General features: G+C 36.3%; 1 protein-coding gene across 9 annotated transcripts in view; it reads left to right on the plus strand.

The window, feature by feature from the left end:
* Positions 1-23592, plus strand: part of UTRN (utrophin) — a 342608-nt gene that overhangs the window by 316308 nt on the left and 2708 nt on the right. For all 9 annotated transcript variants that reach the window (XM_038130632.1, XM_038130631.1, XM_038130633.1 and 6 more), the window contains 8 exons: positions 975-1013; positions 1258-1323; positions 4838-4903; positions 12336-12494; positions 12872-13115; positions 19318-19426; positions 20860-20946; positions 23476-23498. In XM_038130632.1, coding sequence (XP_037986560.1) covers positions 975-1013; positions 1258-1323; positions 4838-4903; positions 12336-12494; positions 12872-13115; positions 19318-19426; positions 20860-20946; positions 23476-23498 — 793 coding nt within the window. The remainder of the gene's footprint in view (positions 1-974; positions 1014-1257; positions 1324-4837; positions 4904-12335; positions 12495-12871; positions 13116-19317; positions 19427-20859; positions 20947-23475; positions 23499-23592) is intronic.

A 23592-nucleotide genomic window follows, 5' to 3' on the forward strand; every position in this document is an offset into this window, starting at 1 on the left:
TCTGCATTCATGAAGCAGCTCAGTGCCAGTGCCCAGGGTCTGAGGGCTTTCATGACTGTAGGGCTGTGCCTTTCATTTGCAATAAGTAAACAAAACTTTCTCATTAGCAGCTTAAGAGATGGGAGGAAGTAATCTGAAAACTGCCTGATTGATAGCCTGGCTTCTAAGGAAGCAATGCACCTTCAAATGTTCAAATATTACCCACCAGGGCAGGCTTCAGCTGCCACCAACACAGGAAAGCAAAGCTGCTTTAATGTGGTAAAAGTTTGCCAATGCTGCCAGAAATTGGAATGATAAAATTATAATCACAGGTCAGGATAAAATTATAATCACAGGTCAGGATAAAATTCTGTCAGTCCAGTCGTGTGGGAAATATACAGATAAACTTTCAGCACCATGCTGAGAAAACTCTTGATATTGGTTCTCTGCCCTGCAGGTGGCAAAACTCAGTAATACATTCCTTGTAATAAAAAAAAAAAATCTCTTACAGTTATTCAAGTGTGAGAATGTTATACAATATATATTTACCTCATTATTTTTGTGCGTAAGGAAAAGAAGCATTGATAACTGTGACTTATGGGGGAGGTTTATTGGTGGGACTTTTGCAACCCACTTTTTTTAAATGCGTTTTATTGTTTACTTTAAAATGAAAGTTCCAGTACTTGAACAGAATTTAAATGAATAAATTATGATTTACGAACTGCAGTTCAATCAGTAACACTGATTTGGATTTTTCTTTAAATTGATTTTTATGTAACAAAATTAAGTATGTAGGTCAGTCTTCTGTCTCTCCATGACAAGTGGCAGTATTTGTTACTGTCTCTTTTCTACATCAATTGTTACTTGTTCAGAGTGGGCTGCTGTTTTAAGTATTTTGTGTTTCTCCAGCTTTCACTTGCTTAAATGGTACTTAAGTTTTTGTTTCATAGTTTCATTCTTTCTCTCTCTCTTTTTTCTTTGTGTCTTCCTTACAGTCCTATCACTCTGATCAGTATGTGGCCAGAGCAATATGAGTGAGTATGAAGAATCCCTTTATCTGGAAAGCCTCATTTGCCAGTTGATTTCTTTTAGCTCAGTTGCAGCTAATCTGATGTCCCTGAATGGAACTATAGGTCATGGCTGACCCAAAGCAATAATGCCTGAGGGAATATAGTGCATGTATTTATTTGTCATCAGTCTAACTTGATTTAAAAATAATGTCTATATCATGAATTGCTCTAGACACCACTAATTTTTTTATTATTATTTTTAAACTAGTCCTTCCCAGTCTCCACAGCTGTTTCATGATGACACACACTCCAGGATAGAACAATATGCTACTAGGTAAGAGAGACATGGTTTCTCACTAGTCCGTTGCATTTTGTGGTTGATTCCTGCAGTTTTTAATATACATGACTGGTTGGATATTATTTTTTAAAAATATATCTTTCTCTGTACTTAGAAGTGAGTCAAATGTTCTTAAATCAATAGGTTCTTATTATGATCATATTAAAAGTAAAATACATGTGTTAAATCTATCATCTCTCATACAGAATGGAAGCTGCTGCAAAATTGTGTTATTTCTAAAATGTGTCAATATTGGTTTCTTTCTTAATTTTTAACCTTTGAAATAAACTGAGCTTGTTCTATACAAAAGGTTTTCCCAGTAGGATATTAGATCCAGGGTTTTGTTTTCTTCTGTGATAGGCTGACACTCTGCATTACATTGGCTTTTAGCAGAGTAGGTTGTAATTACAGATGTTTTATGTTGTGGCTTTTGAGGGGTCACCCTAGTCCTGTTGTGGTAAAATGTCTGTTATGCCAAGTCCATCTCAATGTCTCTGTGCTTTTTTAACTCACTTCTATACATTCAGAGCTGGTGATCACAGAATCATTAAGGCAGGAAAAGACCTCTAAAATCATCAAGCCTAGCCTTTAATTCGGCATGTCTGTGTTCACCACTAAACCATGTCCCCAAGTGCCACTCCCACATGCCTTTTGAACACTTCCAGGGAAGGTGGTTCCAACTCTTCCTTGGGCAGCCTGTTCCAATACCAGACCAGCTTTTCACAGAGCTTTTTCACAGCTTTTCACAGAAATTTTTTATAATATCTAACCTAAATAATATCTAATAATAATATCTAATAAATAATAAATAATAAATAAATAATATCTAATAAGTAATATCTAACCTAAATCTCCCCCAGCACCACTCGAGGCCATTTCCTCTCCTCTGGAGTTAAGGGCGTGATGATGGTGAAACATTATCCAGAGACACCCTCTCAAAAATAAGCACCATGGGAACTGACTAGGTTTTTCTTTGGGTGGTTTTGTTCTTGTATCTGATCTCCACAACTGGAAAAAAATTTTAACTTTTTCATTTCTTTGAATAAAAATTCAGAGTGCATGTTTAAATTAATGCAGTCTCATTTATGGGCACCTTAAAATTCTTCAGACCAGTTTTTTTAAATGCCTTGGATATACTGTACTTGATCTTTGCAGCAAGAGTAAATAGGGCAGGAAATAAAGCTGAATGGCTACCCTCAGTCAGCTTAGTTTTTTTTTTTTGTCCCCCAACAGCAAATATTTTCATGCTTCATTAGTAGTATAGCACAATGACATACAAAGTTATTACAGAGCTTTCAGTTATTTGAAACATGTTATTCATATTAATCACCCAACATTTCTTTAAATCTCTGACTTAGGCCATATTGTAATCAATTAAAACCCCTGAACCAGACAAATTTCTCTAGAGAGATGGAAGAATTTTCTGTCTACCTGTGTCCTCTTTTCAACTGCGGTGCCACAATACTGTGGCTTTCTGTGCCCAGATGGAGCTCAAAATCTGGACTCTCATTAAGGATCAGTAGAGATCCTAGGTGCAATAGCTGTTTGCCCTCTCCTCCTCCTCACCTCTTACCAGTTATGCTTAGGATGAGATTAGCTGGACTGTGTAGTTCTGAATTATCATTCAGGATACAAACCTAAATCTGTACCTGTCATGTGCCAACATTGCCTAGCAAAATCAACAATTTACTACTAATTGCCTCATAGGAAATCTTTCTGAAACTACTCAGGATTCTTTTTCTTCTGGTAATAAAATCTAGAAAAAAAAGATATAATTCTGTGTCTTTCATATAATTTTTATTGTGTCCTTTCTAGTTGAATCTGTTATATATATGTTACATATAAAATAGTAAATCTTTTTTATTGTCCTAGTCTTTTCAGCTAAGCATCTTTAAAGAAATATTATCAGGGCTTCCCCAGTAAGACAGTGCCCAGCAGAAACAGTATATTAGGGCTTAAAGCATTCACTGGTTGGAGAATATTCAACTCCCACTTTTCTGTTCACAAAATCCCCTGCCTGGAATGAGGTACCATCTCCCTGTTCTGTTGTGCTGTGTCACTTCTGAGTTGCTTCTAATTTCCTTCCTCAGTTTTCAGTTTTTATCCTACCTTGAAGGCTCCTTGCAACTTTAGAGTCCCTTCCCTGTCTCTCTGTGCTACCTGATTAGGGTTATCTGCTGGTTCCATATAGTATCCCATGCAAATCCTCATTAATGATGGAGATACTAAATGTGACAATAATGGAGTAAACTGCATTTATGAATTGAAATATCTGTTACTCACTAGGGGATTCACTGTAGGCCCTTTTCTCTTAAAAGTAATGGGGGTTGTACTACTTCCCCATGTGACAAAGGGACTGTGAAGATTAATTTCTAAAATTGTTTCATCAAAAGATTTAAAGATGCTGAGCTTAGCAGCTTTATAAAAGTGACTTGTAAGCATGTTGCTCACTGTGAACTAGATTTGTTTGAGATGTCCTAGAGCAGAGATTATCTAATTTGTCCTGAGTCACTTCAGAGATTCTCTTCCCTTTAGGGAAAATGTTGGAGCACAATGTCCCACCCCAGCCAAGGTGGAATAGACAATCAAGTCAACATCCAGAGTGTGCCTTCATTTATTCTTCTTCTTCAACCTCAGGAATAGTAACAAATGTAGAGAAGGGCAAATTTACTCCATTCTAAAAGAAGTCACCAGAGTTCCCTGTTTCCCTGTTCTTTAGGGCCTTGCACACTCTCTTCAAAAGGAAGGTTGAAGATGTCTATAGTAACGCATAATGCACTTGCAAAAATATATGTGAAATTAAGATATCTTTATAGTAAAGGAAATAGCCTTATTTGGTGCAGTTGAATATATGCGTAGAGCATTAAGTGTTCCTAAATTTTTATGTACATCTCTTATGTACATAAGGTACATCTTTCCTGGAAACCTGAGTAGATAGAAAATTTCTGCTTTGATTTTAAAGAAATGTGTGACCTTGTATATACAGTCTAATAATCTGGTCGTTTTAGATTAATTGCTTCCAAAATGAGGAACTGTAGGCAATGATTCTCTGTAATTATACTGCTTTTTGTGGTGTTTTACAGGACTTGTTTGTCCACAGTGTGGTATTATTTGCTGAGAATAATTTCAGATGTTGCATGTGCTATATTTAAAAAGGATTCATCATCCTCTTTTGTTAGTCCAGCTTTAGAAAATTCAAAAAGAAAACCATCTGTGAAAACATCTCTTCAACTAATTTTGCCACGCGAGTTGTAGTGATGCTAATGATAATCATGATAGAGGGAGAAAATGCACTTTTTTGTTGCTGTTTGGCAAGTAGAATTAATTAATGATAGCACAAGTTTCTCATAAAAGTCCTCTGGATTATAGGTTTTCATCACAAAATCTAGGAGTTTATTCCTAATCATATATACAAAGATTGCCATATCTGAGTAGAATTGATTTTCCCACTGCCACTGTTTAAATTGTGCAGCATGTTGTCTGAAAGTCATGGTCTTTCCCTGCCTTTCAGGCTTGCGCAGATGGAAAGGACCAATGGCTCCTTCCTCATGGACAGCAGCTCCACCACAGGAAGTGTGTAAGTAACTCAGACTCACTGTGCCTCTCAGGAACTTTTCTTATAGGTTCATGCTAAAATCTTCAGCAGTTCTAACACAGGACTTAGTAGCAGTGAGAGCAGCTAATAAGTGTGAGTCCAAGGATGCCTCCATAAGTTTAATTATTCCAAGCACCAATTGTAGAGATTGATGGTGTTCACTTGATGGTGTGTGGGAACTCTGTGTTTGTGAACCATTCTGCTTCAAAAGTGAGGATATTTCATAAAGGCCGCAGCTCTGTGTGTTCTACTTTGTATTCCTTCTCTGCTTTAATCATAGTATAAAATAAAAGAATCCTTTTCTAGGCTTTTGCTAGACCCTAGACAACTTTCTTATTAAAATAAAAAACATTTGTACTTTGAAGATTCTTCTAAGCAAGAACAGTGTTGCTGCTTCTTGTTTATATTTCATTTTTCTGGCTGCTGATCCATCTGTTTGTACCTGGAATTGTCCTGTGTAATAAACATAGTTCTATGTTAATTTTACCAATTTTCTCTCTTTTTTTTTTTTTTTAATTATGTGTCACCTTTATTGTAAAAACTAATTAAAATGCATTGGTTCTATGCTTGGAAAACATAGAACCCCTTGAATTGTTGATGGATTAATTTTTTTTTTTAATGGAGAAACAAATGTTTTAACCTCACTTTATCATCAGTTCAGTTAATTAAATCAGCATTTTAGGACTCTGCCTCTTCTAAGTTATTAACAAATACCATCAGCATTTTTAAAGAGGAAAACTGAAATTGTTCTTGTTCAGCTTTAGTTAAAAAATACTGTTGGTCTCAGTAATACTTTAATTTACTGTTTTAAAATTTAATAATGAAATTATTCTATCTACCTATAGATAGGTAATACACTATTAGTATACTAGCAGTTTGAGATTTAAAATACTTTGCTTGAAAGAAGCACATGTGACCCCTTTTAAATGTTGCCTCTTTCCTGATTAATTAAATCTATTTACATACCAAATAAAACTTTTTCATGCAAACTGTTTTAATAAGTTTCTGTCATTGGCACACTCATCAGTGAGAGAAATGCAGCCAAAATAGTCCCTTTTGATTTCCTTTCCACAAAAAAAGAAGAGCAAACATACAGTCATTTGGCAGGAAAGCTGCAAACTTGAAGTTAGCTGAATGCTCATACACTTGAGTTGTGTATTTTGAAATTAATGAGCCTACTCATATACAGAGAAACAACAACCATCCATCCCTATGGTGAAAGGCAGGGTGTATGCTTGATTTTTACTGGTAAATCAGCTGTTGATTTAACAGCAATTTCCCTGCATTCCTTTTCCTTAGAAAAAGAATCAAGATGGAAACCTTGTGTACCAACGAGTGAGAGGGACCTCTGAATTTGGGTCTCAGTCAGAGGACTGTTACACAAAGAAAATGTGGACAAGAAAGTAATCCTGTACACAATGGCACCTTCTGTTTTATTTGCAGATTACAATGCTCTCATTAGAGCACATTACAATGCTCTCATTAAGGCATAAGTACTGAAGTACTCAAAATTCTGAAGGCCTGTGGTTTAAAGTTTAAACTATATTCATAGAATCATTTAGGTTGGAAAAGACCTTTAGATCATTAATCCAACTGTCCAAGTCCACCACTAAACCATGTTCCTGAGTGCCATATCTACCTCCCTTAAATCCCTCCAGTGATGGTGATTCAACCACTGCCCTGGGCTACCTGTTCCAGTGCTTGACAGCCTTTCTTGATGGAGAGATTTTTCCAGGGAACTACAGAGCTATGAAGTTTGTATCCCAGTTTGCATCAGAAATTGCTGAAACATTGGGAGTTTAGGATTATAGTTAAACCTAATCTCATTTTTTTAAATGCCACTTAGCGTAGAAATAGGGATGGTGTAACCATTCTTATATGAATAAAATTCAAAGGAGCAATTTGAAATGTGAATACATGAATACGTGTTTTTTTCAGTTCAGATGTAGAGCTCTGAGCCAAACTGCTTTTTTTTTTTTTTTTACAGTATTATTTCAAACATTCAGGAAACAATTACTAATTTGGAAATCAAATTCTTTGCTTCTCATAATTGGATTTCTGCTTCATGATCTTTTTTTCATTAGTCCTGAAGAGTCCTTCAGTTTAATGTGAATATAGAACAGAGGCAGTGTTGCACTTGATTTTGAAAGTTACTTCTTTGGTCTTATCAAGTTCACAATACTTTTAACATTCTTCATGCTTCAGAGATTATGTCTAAGAAGTCATCTACATTTGAATAAGAGAACTTCTGCTCTTAGTTAAACATAATGAGTTTATTTTCAGGAACATTTTGCAATATGCCATTTGATTAAGAAAGCACTCATCAAAGATAATTATTGGGTTTTAACTAACCTGTTTTCTTGAATGTCATTGTGACTTTTATCTCTCTGACTAAGCCTTTCCAACGTTCCCCTTTTCAAAAGATATGTGAAGTCCATTAAAAAATGCATTTTCCTTAATCAGAAAAATAGAATAGCAAAAAAATAGATAGCAAAAAAAGGCACAGTCTCTACTGTAGTATGTCCAGCTTCTTTAAAAACATTCTAATGCTCTCATGCATGAATTTTCTGGTACAAATACACTGTATAGCAATGTTTTCCCTTCATTTCAACTTCTCCTGACATTATACAGTTGTAAATGTTTAGACTAGAATGTTGTGATGAACTTTATTTGGCTTTAATTCATGCAAAAGCATCTCTATCTTTAAAGCAGACTTACCTATCCACAAATTAAGATGTCCATCAGAAGAAAATTAAGTCTTTACAACAAGGAATGATAAATAGTGCTCCTAACAGAAAGCTATGCCTCACAATTTGATAAATTATGGTGTATTAGAAAGAAAATAAAAACTGTGAGAGAAATACTCCTGTAAGGTAAATACTATCCTAACCAGCCCATACTGAAGTGAATTTCAGTGGGCATAATATAAATACTTTCCAAATAAATGCAGATGCTTAATAGCTGTTTTCTGGTTCGTGCCTTTACTACCAGTTATCTTCATGTCTTGGGCATTGTTGATGCTATTTCACACTCATCTTAAGGCAGTGTTGGAACATACCTGAAATTTTATTTGTTAGGGAACTCTGCACTCAGGTTCAGAAGTAGGAACAGGTTCAGAAGTGAAGGTCATTGATACTTTTACCTGGCACTGCTACTTAGTGTGGTGTAAGTCAAACTGGAGCCCCAGTATGTAGTAACTGAATACTGTGGCATGATGTAAGGGGTTAAAGGTGTCTTGTCACAAGGAGAAATTTGTTTCATGGGATGATAAAATCAGGAGAAGAGCAAGTAGATGAAGTATTTTTGAGTACCTTTTTGCATCCTTATTCTAGTATGTCTCAAGCATCAGTAGGTTGAGGTACACTTTATTTGGACTAGAACACATGATGCTTAGTATGAGAGCTACAGTAAAAATGAAAATTGTCGATGAGGTAAGTTCACAAATAGCCACATCTTCCTATCTTAAATCAAATTTAACAGTTTTCTTAATCAGATAAAATAATGCAGTGATGAAAAGTGATGGTCAAGAGATCTATATTTTCTTTCTACAACATAGTCAAATAAAAGAGAGGTTATATGCAGCTTTATTTGCCTCTTGCTTCCTCTATGCATGATGCATGTTTTAGAATAGACATCTTGAAGATATATGTCCACAAAGAGAATAGGATCCTTCAAAGGCTGTTTTCCCTGGGCTTCTTTGCTGGGGTGTTCTTTTCCTCTGAGATGTACTTCTTTAAGTCTGAGCTTCTGGGATGTCTTGTTTGCTGCTTTTTACTATGGTGAAATGGAGACTAGAAACTGCAGCCTCTGCTGTCAAAGGACTTTGTGTACTTCTAGTTGTTCCTCAAAGCACACAGGGTATTCAATAAAACAACCACCAAGAAAGAAGGAGCAATTAAATTTCACATGATGCTTTTATTTTGATTGCTGATCACCATCTCATACCACTTCAACAGAGCAATGTCCCAGATTCTCAAAATGAAAGTATTTGCCTGGCATAGAACAATGACCTTATGTTGTAGGTCACTTGAAGCCCTGTCCTGGGATTCGTGTGCTACTAATGAATCTACCCTAATTACAGTCATGAGGTTTGTTGGTGCAGGTTCAAGGTTGTGTTTTTTCAAACTAGTAATTTTGCAAGACAGAGTAAAGCTAGAACACATGGTGAAAATACACTTTTGCTTCAGAAGACTTCCTTTATCAAGTGCCTGTGAGACAAGCATACTGTCAGTTGCAATGTGTGATGCCTAAAAAAAGAGCAATCAATATTCACAGCCTCTCCAGTAGGATTTCTGAGACTCTGAACCAGTGGGAGAGAAGGGAAATTAAGCTTTTTCTAGACTGAATAACTTTGAGACTAAGATATAAATTTACATGTATTTGGCTGTGTTGATCTGATCTACTGGATCACAATACAGTCAAAAGTATGTAAGAATTTACTGTGTAAACTCTTTTTAAAATGCCTTTATAGGTTTCATTAAAAATTGAGGTTATGCCTGATGCACAGTCTTGACAGATTCTCAGGTTTAACAAATTCCAATAAATATAATAAATCCAGATTTACAGAGCCTCATTTAAAAAAAAATCTCATTTCAGTGGCCTAAATTTTGCTCATAAACTATTTCACCATTTCAAAACATAATCAGCAACTTTTTGATGCCTAATGAAAATAATGAGACTAAACTAGCTCAAGTGAACATTTCCTGACATCATCAACACCCTTGCACAAAAGAAGGCTTTATGTGTGGTCACTGAAATTCACATGTAAACAGCGTTTTGATGCCCAGATGACAAAGCTGTGTTCTCACACCTGCCTGCTTCAACTCTGTTTCTGTGCTCGCCCAAGGTGTGACACTGAGTTGCCGTCACTCTTGGCTCTCTGGAGCCATTTCAGTCACAGGGTATTCTACCCATTTTGCAGGGCTGTTTGAGGCCCCCAGAGGGGTTACGTCACTTTGGCAAAAAGGGATAGGGTATTTTTGTCAGGATGACTAAAGGGTGTAGAAGTACAATGAGGTTTTAATTATCCCACTGGGACCTGATCCAAACCCCATTAACTGCACTAGCCTTGTTTTAATTTTAAGTAGACATGAAGTATTAATGAAAAACAATAGTGATTGTGAATTTCCCTGAGATCACTCAAGTGCTGAAGAAGATAAAGCAGTTAAAGGCTTTTTTTTTGTTTAGTAGATAATGGAGAAAAAGGAACACGGATCTGTTTCTTTCTATTTCTTTTTCAGCTAGCACTCTTGGATGTCACTGTTTTTTTAAGGACTTAAATGCACATGCAACCCCAATTACATTTAACTCTATATATATATGTATTTAATGAAAAATTTGTTAAATTTATTCGTTTGCAGGGAAGATCTATGTTGTCATTTTTGTACTGACAACAGCCAAGACAGCTAAGAAATAAGTGAATGTACATTATTTCTTTAATCTCTCTACTCATTTTTAAAAGCAAAACTCAATAATTAGGTTTTTCATCCAGTGGACAGAACTGTCACAGGCTATATATTTTCTTGTTTGGATTTTTTTCAGCAGGCACAGCATTACTTGATGCACATTTCTTGTCTAAATTTTCGAATCTCAATGATGGATTGGGAAGTAGATGGCCACATGTTAACTTTGGGTAGATAGTGACTAGCTGTCATTGAGAAGAAATAATTTGGTGCTGTTCTACCATGAGATTAGTCTTCCGTACAAATTTTGTCTTAGGCAGTACTACAAAGAACCAAATCATTTTGCTAAATGATAGAAGTACTTTTCCAAGAGAGACACGCCAGGAATCGGGATTTATTAAATCTTTGGCTTTTTTGTCTTGTTTCTAATACTGACAATGCTTTTAAATTAATATTGATATACTGAGCTAACGTTAGTTTAATAGAATAAAGTAAGATTTTTCATTTCACAAACAGTATTTATGCAACTCTCATCTGCTTCTGTCATGTGCATTTTCTCCTTTTGTCCCAAGAGTTTGAACTTATTTCTGAGGTACCCCCCAATCCATATGCATGTTCCATAAGACGCCTAATGAGTTTCACTTGTACATGCATTTATTTATAGACTATTTCCACCACAGGAATAACTGCTGTTTCTTCCAGGGTATACTTTTCTAAATAACTGGTTTTACTATTCATTCAAATGAGACAGTACATTTAGAAATTCTGTGATAAAAGATGTTAAATTGACTGACAGGAAATTTTTTAAAGCCTCCTGAAAATCCCCATTACACTTTTATTTGGAAAATAAATACTTTGCATATGGTGAACTTCTGATTTTGAGGATGCTTTGCATTCCATAACCAGTGAATAGCAGAATTTGCAACTGCTGCTTTCCAACAAAGAGGACGAAAAAAGTTAGCACATAAAATATTTTTAATGTGAAAAAGTCTCTTTTCTAAACAATATCTGAATAGGTGTGTATATACTGCCCATGTGTGTGTGTCACTCTGCTCTGACCATACCTTAACTGTAGGAGATCCTTAGGATAAAGTTTGTGCCAATACTTCATGATATGATAAGGTGTGCAGTATCTGGTTTGTAGTCAGCTAAAGGAAATAATTTAAGGAGGGTTTTTTCCATCCTTTTTACTGCTGCAGCAACTTCTCTCTTAAAAATAAATAGTATATGTTTTTCTGCTGTTGGTTCATCCTTCTTGAGTGACCAAGCAAGTAAACTGGTTTTAGGATGTGGTGTCTTTCACTTTCTATCCATCTGACTTTATTTATGGGGAAAAGCCAGCAACTTGGAAAGCAAGGCACATCTGTACAAAACCAAATTCACTTGGGTATTAAAGCATAATTGAAAGTGTCAGGACTTCTGTATCTCCTTACCAGAAGGTAATTTCATGTGAGTCAGGAGGAGGACAGTGCTATAGTTTATTTCTGTCCCTGAACCTCTAAGAAGGAAATCTACTACCAATGCAGAATTTCAAGGTCTTGTATGTATATATCAAAATAGGGGTATAAAAATTGAACTTTTTTCTCTAATGGGAGTTTTTTCTTGCATTTTATCAGGTAAATTGAGCAAAACAAAATTATCTCCTAAAAATTTCAAAAATGTCACATATTGTTAAAAAATGGATCTAGAAGATGCTTGTTTTATTTAGGCATTTCAAATCAGTCATCTTTGATTGCTGATTCTTGTTTTCACTCTTTCTTTTCAAACCACTTGCAGCATTTATTCTTTATGCATAGATTAAACTAAACTGATCCTTTACTGCAGATTAATCTTTTTTTTCCTGTGCATTGTATGTTTATATGATTTCTTTTCAGTATGTTTTTCAGGCTTAATTTCATCTTGCTTAGTCTTTTTCCATAAACAAACAAAATCTCTCAGCTTGATAGAGATGTTTGCTCACATAATAAATGTTTTACTGCTCTGTCTTTATCTGTGTTGTTTTATTGTTTCAGAGAGGATGAGCATGCCCTTATCCAGCAGTATTGTCAGACGCTGGGAGGAGAGTCACCTGTGAGTCAGCCACAGAGTCCTGCTCAGATTCTCAAGTCAGTGGAGAAGGAGGAGCGGGGAGAGTTGGAGCGTATCATTGCTGACCTTGAGGAAGAGCAAAGGTCTCATAATCATCATACTGGTGTCTGAATTGTCATTTTGTTGTTGTTTGAGCCATGCATGTACTGGGTTGAGGATAAGAAAGACCTAGAAGTTATGATTTTAGAGGGAAAAAAAAACCAAACAACAATCCAGGATCAAGGCATATATTGTGGATAGGCTGGCTCTGTTAAAAGAGGGTGGTGTCTGTGAAGAAATAAGTTAGTTTCACTTTTACTTCACTGCCTTTTTTTCAATCCCCCATAAACCACAAGTCAAGACATTGTCTTTGTTTGAGCTATTTGTGTTGTCAGTTGGAGATGCTAACATTGATGTAAGAAGTCTTTTATTTTCATTTACTTGATCAAGTCATCATTTTCCTCCGATTTCAATATCCCAGGAGTCTGCAGATAGAATATGAGCAACTAAAGGAGCAACATCTTCGGAGAGGACTAAACCCTCTTGCGTCACCTCCCGACTCTGTTGTGTCACCTCAGCATGCTTCTGAAGATGCTGAGCTCATTGCTGAAGCTAAACTCCTGAGGCAGCATAAAGGTCGCCTGGAAGCAAGGATGCAAATATTGGAAGATCACAATAAACAATTGGAGTCTCAGCTTCACAGGCTACGGCAGCTACTCGAGCAGGTACTTGTACACTTTGCCCCATATTGTTTCTGCACAGTGGATTTCTTGGTGGAGCAAAGGCATTGACATTTTACTGCAGATATTTTCACCATGTACTCTTGGTCTGTTGCAAGCAGTCATTTCTAATGAGATGTTTTTTCTTACCCTCTGGCATAACCCATGATTAATGTCAAATGAGCAGAAAATGATTGCAAGTGCTGGAGTGATCATGGGAACTTAGGAAACACTGAGAATAACACAAACAAGAGCTTTTCATTAATTAAAAAGCTTGGGAAGAAAATATCTTCCCTACTCCAAGTAACACATCCCAGCCACATCCCATGTTTGACTTCAGTTTTATCAGACACTTTCCTTAAACAATAAGTTTATTTGTTGTCATGGTTAGTTGCTCAGACCTCTCTTGGCATGCCAGAGACAGATGGCCAAAGATACGTCTGAAATACAGAAGAGCAATTAGTGACATTAAAAATCCAGTTCCTCTTAGTGGCATATTTAGACCAGCAAGCTACAGCAAAGTGGTCTTTCACACAAGTAAATGCTGGAGGTAAGAGACTTTTAGCAGGTGCTGGTAGCTGGAGATCATAGGGTTTCCTTGTTGGCAGAAGGAACGCTGATTGCTTTGGAAGTCAGCATGTGCACACCTGGCTTGTAGAAATAACAGGAGCAACACATACCATAACTACAGGAGCAACACAGGTGTTGTTAGAGATGGTAGTTTGTACTATATCATGTGTGGAAGTTTGAGTGATGAAGATAAATTTCTATGAGTGTTTTCTTCCAATTAATCATTACATTTGGGTCAGAGTACAGTAAGGCAAGTATTTTCTGCCTTCCACGAGTCAGATGTAGCAGGGGATTTCCCTAAGCCAAGAAACAGGCTACTTAAACCAGGTATTAAAATGGCCTAAGTTCCTGCTGTAGATCATACTCTCATTACAGGGATTAAGGTATTTGCTGGTTTTTTTGACTTGCCGACTTTGTCAACTTTCTAGGCAGGTTTGGCTGAATAGGATTTAGATGCATCTGTTCCAATGGCTTCCCTACCCCTCTAGAAGAGTAAATTTTTTTGTTGCTACTGTTATTCTAGCATTTTAATCAGTATTTGAGTAGCTGTAATATTTTATAGGGAAGATAGCAACTGGTGCACTGTTAATAATAATTTATAAAGTAATGATCTTAGGATATGTGGGCAATACTTGGTCTTTCAGAGAAGGATTTAATCTGCAAAGAAACATGGTTGAATAGAACAGAGAAGTTCTGCCAAACCCATGGTCCCTTGCAGCTTAGTGCTTAGAGCAGAAACTTGTTCACCCCTTAAAACCCTTTTTTTCTTTCCCTAATGTAGCTGAGGATGATCTCACAATTTTGTAATCTTTTTTGGAATCCTTACACCATTCTTAGTAACACCTTTAGGGTATACATTTTTGTTATGATAAAATGGGTGGGAGAAGGGACAGTAATTCTTTCTTATCATTTCTGCCTTTGGAATTTTCTAGGCATTCTGCAGCTTTTGGGTTCAGATAGGGTAAAGCAGAATAGAGGTGACATTTTTCAATACTTCTGACTGTTTACAACTCATTTACTGTATACTGTTGCTCTTTAGCTTTCTGTCTGCATTGTCCTGTCTCTGTGGGAGTTGTGCCATGCTTCTGGTTGTTCCAAGTATTACTTCCTAAGGTCTTTGTTTCTACTCTGTCATTTAATAAAGTGGCTCATACAGAGTCAAGTATATGAGATGATCTGCATTATTTCTTTTATAACCTGTCTGTGGCTTTTCAATGTGCCTTTCTATACATATCATTACTTAATTTACTGGATGTTTCACAAGCTATTTCCAGAATGTTGAGGCTACTCCCCCGATGTGGATTCAGAAATTATAAATAATTTAAATTTATAGTAATGTTCTTTGAAATTTGTTTTGACATTGATAGAATTATGAAGCAACACTGATTTCTGTTACTGCGCCCTTTCTGAAAAAAATAACCACTTTTCAACTTGTTTGTTGTTCTGTCAGCTTGGCCACTACCTTTTAGGACAGCCTTTATTTCTTTCACTGCTTGGGGAAGGACTTTATTGGAAGCCAATTTATATGTGTTTATTTCTTTTGCTTTTACTGGCTGTCCTAGTTATTTTTAGGGGATGAAAGGAATACCTTTTCTTTTAATGAGATAGATGATTTTCAAGAAAGATACTCATAAGTCTCAATTTCAAAATATATAACAACAATAAAATTACTAGTATTAAAGGACACAACTGGCTTACAGCAATATCTTTGCCATGGCTGGCATTTCATGCCATCTGTTTGTCTATTCTATCAACAGCAACTCTCCCCATTCCTCTTCTCCACTAGCTTCCTGACTGGTGTTTTATACCACTGAGTATAAAATACTGGGACTTTTTTTTTCTCCAAAAGTTTGGAGTGAGTCTGTCTACACACAGATATGGGGGCAGAGAGTTAATGAAATTTAGAAACTTTCATATAGTAACTGCTTAATCTAGATGAGAGCATTCTAGGACATTCTTTAGAGAGCACCTTCAGCAGAAATATGCATGCATCCTCACTGCACATTTGTCTACTTCAGGTCACAATTCTGAGGTTACCATACTATTTTTATTTTAGCAAGCCCAAAGGATTGGTAGCTGTCACAGAATGTTGTCATTTTTGTCTGCCTGATTGATTAGGGTGCCAAAGAGGAAGGTGAAACAGAACTGGCATGTGACAGCTTTGATACCAACGTGTTAATCAGACAGAGAAAACACAAAGAATCCATTCTCATTTTTCTTTTTTCAGCCTTTATAGATACTGCATTTGCAAAGTCAGAGTGAGACCTATTATGAAGGGCATTTAAAGTCTGCTTGTGTTTTTCTGTTTTCTCTGAGCTGCTGAACAGAAGTTTCATATTGGATGTGATATTGAAGTTAGTGGGAGCTAAAATCATCTGTCAACAGCTGTATGATCAGACAGAGAGTAAGTAGGAGCTGCAACTCCCTCTCCAGCTGAAAGCAGAAGAGCTTTATCAGAAGAGCACAGGAGAGTTTTTCTTTTATAGCTGGGAGAAAAATTCTGGAGCAATAAGAAATGTCTGTAATGAATGTAGTAGTAAAATTGGCATTTTTGAGGTTTCTTGTGATTCAGACTGGGGACACTGAGGTTTAGTTTGGTTTTTACCAAAAGCAGCAGAAGTCAAGGAAAGAGCAGTTATGCCTTAGCTGTCCACTAAGCCACAGGGCACTTCAGGCTCTTCTTTGGGAAAGACACCAGCAGGAGGCATAGTGAAATAAGGCACTGTAGATTAAAACTGATTAAAAAAAAAATCTCCTTTGAAATGCTTTAAAAACTGCTATAATACAGAAACAAAACCACAACTTCATAGTTTTCTGGAGAAGGACTTATTTGTCCCTTCATATATTTCTTGGTTTTACCTAAAAAGAAGTTTGAAAACTCCCTGAGATCGTAGTTGAAACCTCTCCCTCATTCCTATGGAGGCATGCTCAGTATCTTTGCTTTTATTTCTTTCAGGAAGAAGCAGCAGGTGTATAATAATACCTAGAGCTATTTGCTTTTGGTTTCTGGCTTATGGGCTCTCTGATGAGTTGTTTTGAATAAGAATACATGAATTTCACGATGCCTGAAGTGGGTTGGGATGGAAGTGCTCATATTTTGTAGGTGTTACATAATTGGAGTCAAATAGGTGTGATTTTCTACTGTTATTTTTCTCAAGTTTTTAAACAATTAAATTGTTAAATCATGTAAATACATGCTATATCCTCAACTGGTTTGCATTTAACATTTTCCAGTATCTGGTTATTCTATTAAGGCAATTGTACCACTACGACAAACCTTCACTTTCTGCTCCAAACCCCACTCTTCAGCTGCTTAACAATATTGTCCTTAATTTGGAAGAAGAGTTTGGTTTGTTTAGGCTTTTCTTTTTATTGTAGTCACTGGAACTATGCAGTGTATCATTTATCAGTATATTTAAATGAAAATGCAGTGATCAGGCATTGCCATCTGATTAGAAGATGATGGTGTTGTGGGTTTTGACTTGTTTTTAAATCCAGCTGCAATATTTCATTCTGACTGCTGCAGCAACATCTGGTACATCAATGTAAGGTATTCCAAGTATATTTTGTTTTCTCTCAGTTAATCCACTGACAGTCCTTGTGCTCTGCAGTGCTCTTCTATCACTTACAATAGAGCTTCTAAGTGGTACCTTGACTAACTTAGCGCCTGAGTTTGTAGGCATTTAGTTTCTGTCTATCAACATGAGCTGTTGACTTTGCAGGGCCTCACTCTCCTTGACTGAGCCTATGTGTTGCTGTGCTGCAGTTTTGTATGTCCAGCACAGATTTTCTCATTCACCCTCATTCATCTGTACACAATTTATTATAGTTGCTGCTTGAACAGGGCCAGAGGCAGAGATTTACTCCAGGTGCAAGTTTGCCTTTTGGATGATTCACATTCTCTCTGTTCATCTGTTTATGGGGTGGGCAAGCAGAGACTGCTGCTGGAGTTAGTTCTGTTGTTCTGTATTGAAGAGACTCCTCACCTGTGGAGAATTTGCTTCCTCTCTTTACCATTACAGCTGCAACATTTCAGACAGTGGTTCCTGGCAATACAGAATTGCCTGGGTTAAGCAATCCCAGGCTTCTCTGATTTAAAATCACCACACTCATTTTACTTAGACTCTTTAGCTGGATTGAAGCCTGGTACTGAGCAACAAATTACTTAACTACCTGATAGTAATTCACTGTTCACAGAAGTGTCTTGACAGTGAAATCCTTCTCTGGGTTGAAAACATTTCAATTTTTTTCTCCTATCCTATGCAGACTAAAATTTCTTGATTTATTCTTTAAGTCCAAGCTAGCCTTTAGTATTGTCATGCTGAAAGAGATAAGATTTAGAGGAGTTTTACTGGAGATTGTTTTTGTTAGGTTGGAAGCTATCTCAAGAAATTGAGTATTTCAGTTAAGGCTGTGAAGTGCAAAGGAGCAAACTTGTGCACCAATTGACTGCCATTCTGTATTCTTACTCTGCATCGTCTCATAGCTGTTTTAGGCACTTGCTCAGTTTCAGAAAGATCTTAATAGCAATGATCTCTTGTATTATTTCAGTATCTGCTTTTGATAGATTTACTTAAAGAACCTGCTTCTTAAGCTGTTCAGAAGTGTTCTCATGATTTGCAATCAAAAAGATAAGTGATAGCAGCAACAATATTAGTTAAATCTACCTCAGATGTAAATATTATTTCACTTATTTATGTTTTTTCAAAATAATCACTTCTGGAGTTCAAATACTGTATTACCAGTTTCTTCCTCAAAGGAATTTTTAAAATAAGAAAGGAAGGAAAAGAAGGGAAAAATGCCTAAGTTCCCTTCCAATATTTCTGAGCTGCTCTGGCCTTTTCTTATTTTCTGTTCATATATGTATATTTAAATGTAATCTCAAGCACACACATAGTGACAGCTAAATTTAATATTGATTTCTGTGATTCTTCAAGTGAATTTAAGAGGCCAGAAAAGCTTCTTTTCAAAGTATATAAATCATTTCTCATAATTTTCAGGAGTTTATGTAGTACAAATTCCTGCAAATTTGGTGTCTTCCACAAGGTTGAGAAGCAGCATCAGCAGGAGTGATGGCTGGCTACCAATTTTTGGATTTAATGAAGTTGTTTTGAATCTGTCTTGAGTGTTTATTTGATTCTGGAGTTCTACAAATCTGTTCATAATTGAACAGTTGTTTCTAAGCATGCTTAGTCATCCTTGTAAAGCCTTTTATGGGCCCCTAGCTGAATGTCCTGTTTGTGTGTATATACCCATGCAGATAAATACAACCTAAGTGATCCCATTGGGTAGTCTTCCTCGAGAGTTGGACTGGGAGCCTTGGCATACTATGTGTGTTGTATGTTACATTGTGTTTTTGTGATGCAACAGAACATTGTTTTTAACAAGACCATCAACTGGAGTCTTGTACGAGCTGTTCCTAAGTCAAGATTTTCTTTTAACAAGTTCTTGGTTTGGGTTTTTTTTTACCCCCCCCCCTCATCACTTGTATAGACCTAAACCAATTCTCAATAGTTTGGAGAACAAACAAGAAAGAGCACATAAAAAAGGAAAGGAACAAGATGGCTGCATACTAGCCTACAATTAAATTGTGTGGATACAAGAAACCTAAATGTGTGTCTTCTTGTCTTTAATGTAGCCCGAGTCAGACTCCCGGGTCAATGGCGCCTCCCCCTGTGCTTCACCCCAGCACTCTGCCCTGGGCTTCCCCCTGGAGCAGGACACAGGCTCACAGTTCCATCAGACAGGTGAGTGTTCTGATCAGATAACGTGCTCATGAGGCCATAGGTGGCTACTGGATAGGTTTGTTGGCACCTTCTGGGCAGATCTGTAAATCAGAAGGAGCGGATCTTAGCGAGGTGTTGCTTCCTCACGCTTGCGAAGAGCTGCGGTATCCTGAGAATCCACATGACTCTGAATTACAGATTTGTGTCAATAGACTCCTTGGTTCCAGCTATTCTTACCAAGGGAATTTACTGGGCAAATCCGTCCTCCCTGAAAGGGGAACCAGACGTCATTGGACTGAAGTGGCCAAGAGCTGTTTGTCCCACAGTACACACATGGACCCAAGTAATCTGTCAGATACAGGACCAAATGTCCAAACCATATAATCTACACTTGCTGTCTGCTTCAAAAATTCTTGTGTAACCTCTGCTTATCCTGGTATTTTGATGTTCCCACTCTCAAAAGGTTCACATCTTTAGGAATAATTCAATATTTATGGATACAGGCTCTGCACATAAAGGGATTTCTTTTTCTCTTGAAAGATTATTTTAAATTTTCCAGTATCAGAACTCATTAATTTCACCATGAGTTAACAGAAATAACTACAGACCATTGCATGGACAAAAGTAGGGGAAAAGAGAAAATATTTTCCTCCAATTTTCTTATGTACAAGTTCCTCCTGTTTCTGTTTTTAAGCCTTAATTATAGACCAAATATCATTTTGTTTCTGTAGGAAACAGGAAAAATATTCTCTTGTGCACTGAACGTTTTTCATTCAGCATTAACATATGTTTTTACTTTATCTGGAAAAACACGGAACTTGAGTCTGATTTCATTCAGTATGAAAGATTCTGTCCAATAAAACTGCCAGCAACACCGCCAGTTATGTTCCCTAACCATTCTCTTGGCTAATTTTAAGCATCATTTTTCAAAGGGATGGCAAGGGGGGTTTTATCACTACTGAAATGGCTGGTACATATTGAATAAAGACCATCTAAAAGATAAATGTTGGGATTTTTTTTCAGAGAAAAAATGGTGCATTCACTCTGAAAGTTACATGAGAAATCATCTGCAATTGGAACAGAATTTTAATAGAGTAGCTACTGTGTTTAATCCCCTCATCTTGTCATTTTATTTATTTTAACTGTGAATGTTTATGTACTGTTCCTTGCTGGCAACTTCTAGTTAAATCCTGGATGCAATGGTTAAGTTGTAATGAAAGAGAAATGAGTTTGACTGCAAATCAATAATGTAACTTTCATGTCCTCTCCCAAGGCTGGCAATTATCGATGATAGTTCCTGCACATTACAAAGGTTTCAGGTACTGTTTTCCCTTGAAATATAAAGGAGTAATTAACTGGATTGTTGTCTAAGAATGCCTTTTAGAATGTTGTTGTCCTCTTTTTTTTTTTCTCCTCTTGTTACAAAAACGATTTTTTTGTTGTCATATCTGCAGATGACTTGTTAGTTCCACCTCATGATACCAACACAGATCTAACAGATGTTATGGAGCAAATCAACAATACATTTCCAGCTTGCAGCTGTAAGTTTAACAAAATATGTCTCTGAGAATCATATTGAATTTGAGGTGTTTTTTGAAAAAAAAAAATCATTACTGTGGTATGGACTAGGAAAATATCTCTGAGGAGATTTCTTGTGTAGATATGCAAGCTGTATAATTCTGTCCCTTAAAATCCTCAATAGACACTACTTTTGAAGGTAGATAAATATTCTTGTTTTAAGTGGAAGCAATTCACTATAAGAAAAGCCTGTAGCTCAATGTGGAATTTTCAGCAGTGCCCAAATAAGGGGAAAGACATCTAGAATCTCACTAGCTGCTGATGAAAACCTTTTGTAGAACTTAAGTGAATTCAGATTCAGAATTTCTGAAAGCAGTTTTTGTAATAAAGCTTGAAAAAAAGTTCTTCGACAGTTAGTCCTTAGACTAATTACTGAACTAGGTATTAAATAGACCAGAGGAAATCTGTGAATGTGGCACTTAACACCTTTCCCTGCATTGGAAGTTGATATTTTATTCAGTGTCTATGAAAGAGAGATCAAAAGGAAAACCAGCTTGTTCCTCTGCATGTCCTGTATCAGCTGACATACATTTCTACTGATCCTCCTTCCAGTGTCACTGCACTTGCAAAAATGGGAATCTGTCTCATGTATTATGGTGGGTTTTGTAAAATACATTTATACATATACATGTCTTTCTCTGTATATATTTCAGCTCTTTTGCCTTAGAAAGACAGTAATGAAAACTTTGATATATTCTCAAAACTGTTGAAAGTTTCAAATTAAATGTAATAATAATGATCCGTTTTAAAAGGTAGAAGTTAGAGAGTGGCTGTTTATGCCCAGTCCTTTTGGAAGCATCAAGACTCTATGCTATTTTGTAAACTCTATGAACCCTGTTAAAACCCCCCTTTTATCTCTTGAACACACATTGCTGTATCACAGAAGATGCACCTTGAGTGTTTTGAAAAAGCAAATTAAGTTCTAGCAAAAAAGGTCTTGTTTCAGCTGTCCTTTTTGATTTTTGATGAGTTCAACAATTCAGAGCCCCTTGTTCTGCAGATTAAGGTTTTGATTATAAGGAGCATCTCATTTGATGTCAACAACTAGTGGAGCTGCTCAGCATACCTTGAGGATGTGTGTGTATACAAATCAGTATAAAATGCAACCCAGGCATTTGTTCTTGGCTTTGCAATTTGCTGTCTTGCTATGTGACTATACAGCTACATGGTCATTTGGCCCAAATGAATTTAAAGCAAATTGCATTGTGTTAGGACAAGCTTGGTAATGATGGCTGTCCTCCAGGACTGGAAAACAGAAAACTGTTCTGATTCCATGAGCAAACACCTTGAATGAGACAGGAGAATACTGAGAGTGAAAACCACAGCCCCTTCATATTGTGAAGACTATCTGAGCCTTTAAGATTAAAAGAAGGCACAGGTCCAAATTTCATGTGATTTTTCCCCATTGTCAGCTTAAAGCACCTTGCTCCAATTAGTCGGTACTACTCATGTTTGCTCTCAGTCATTCTATAATGTCTTTTACTTTTAAGTAATTTTTTTTTTTAACGATCAGATTCATATCTTAAATGTTTTAGAAGCCTGGAATGAGGATTATTAGTCTGACCTTCCCAACAAAGTGCATTAGACTCTGAGTTTTGCTAAAACCATGACAGACAATCCAAGTCCACCATCTTTTCCTGTAGCCATTTGAGAGGGATCTGTTTTTCTGGCTGGACAATTGTTAAATCTGTCCTGTAAGACTTTAAATTATGTAGATTCCACAGACTCTCTAGGCATCACAGTATCTCTAACCTAAAGAATAGTCCCTAGACTATTATATCCAAGCTCAGTTTTATCAAAACAGTCTTCATGTGCAACATCTCATGTCAAATTATAAAAAAAAAAAAACCAAACAAAACAAACCAGAAAGTAAAAATCTTCCTTCACAACCTCATATTTACTTGTCTCTTCTGCCATGGCCACAGCCTCTATCAAGGAGTTACTAGCATCTGAACCTTATGCAGATAATTTTTATCCCATTTTGACTGTTTAATAGAGACAGTATTCTTGCTTATTTGTTTTCATGGGTTTCAGGTTATAATTAATGTTGAAATCCATCTTTCTATTTATGTCAAATATCCTTTATAAAGCAATTATTCATACAGTAAGGCTGGCAATACTTAAAATGGTAGATTTTGTAGGCAGGTGTACAACACTGTTCAGAAGTCTTGTCTGTGCATCTTAGTGATGTCCAGAGTAGAGCATTTTAAACAGATGATACTGTAATACATCACTCAGGAGTTTAGATATGGCTACAGATGGTGAAAATGAAACAATTCATATTAACTATATCATTATGATGCTATAAATTTGTTAAAAGTTTATGAAGAATGAAACCATTGCAATGTATTTCTTGTTAAATGTTTACTCTTTTAAAGATATGTCTTTTTTTTTTCTTCTGTAGTATGTATTTTTCTGATAATAACTTTGTTTTTAAACTGTCGAGATGCAGAATTATGTAAATTTCTAACCTTTTTTTTTTTCATTTGCAGCAAGTTTCACTGGCAGACCACAGGTATGAGACATGTTTACATACTTGCATAGGCATTGGGAACAAAGTAAAGCAAGCAAAGAGTTCCATTAAAGCAAAGGGGCTGGGGTGGTTTTTG

Source organism: Motacilla alba, chromosome 3, assembly GCF_015832195.1.
Source record: "Motacilla alba alba isolate MOTALB_02 chromosome 3, Motacilla_alba_V1.0_pri, whole genome shotgun sequence".
NCBI lineage: Eukaryota > Metazoa > Chordata > Aves > Passeriformes > Motacillidae > Motacilla > Motacilla alba.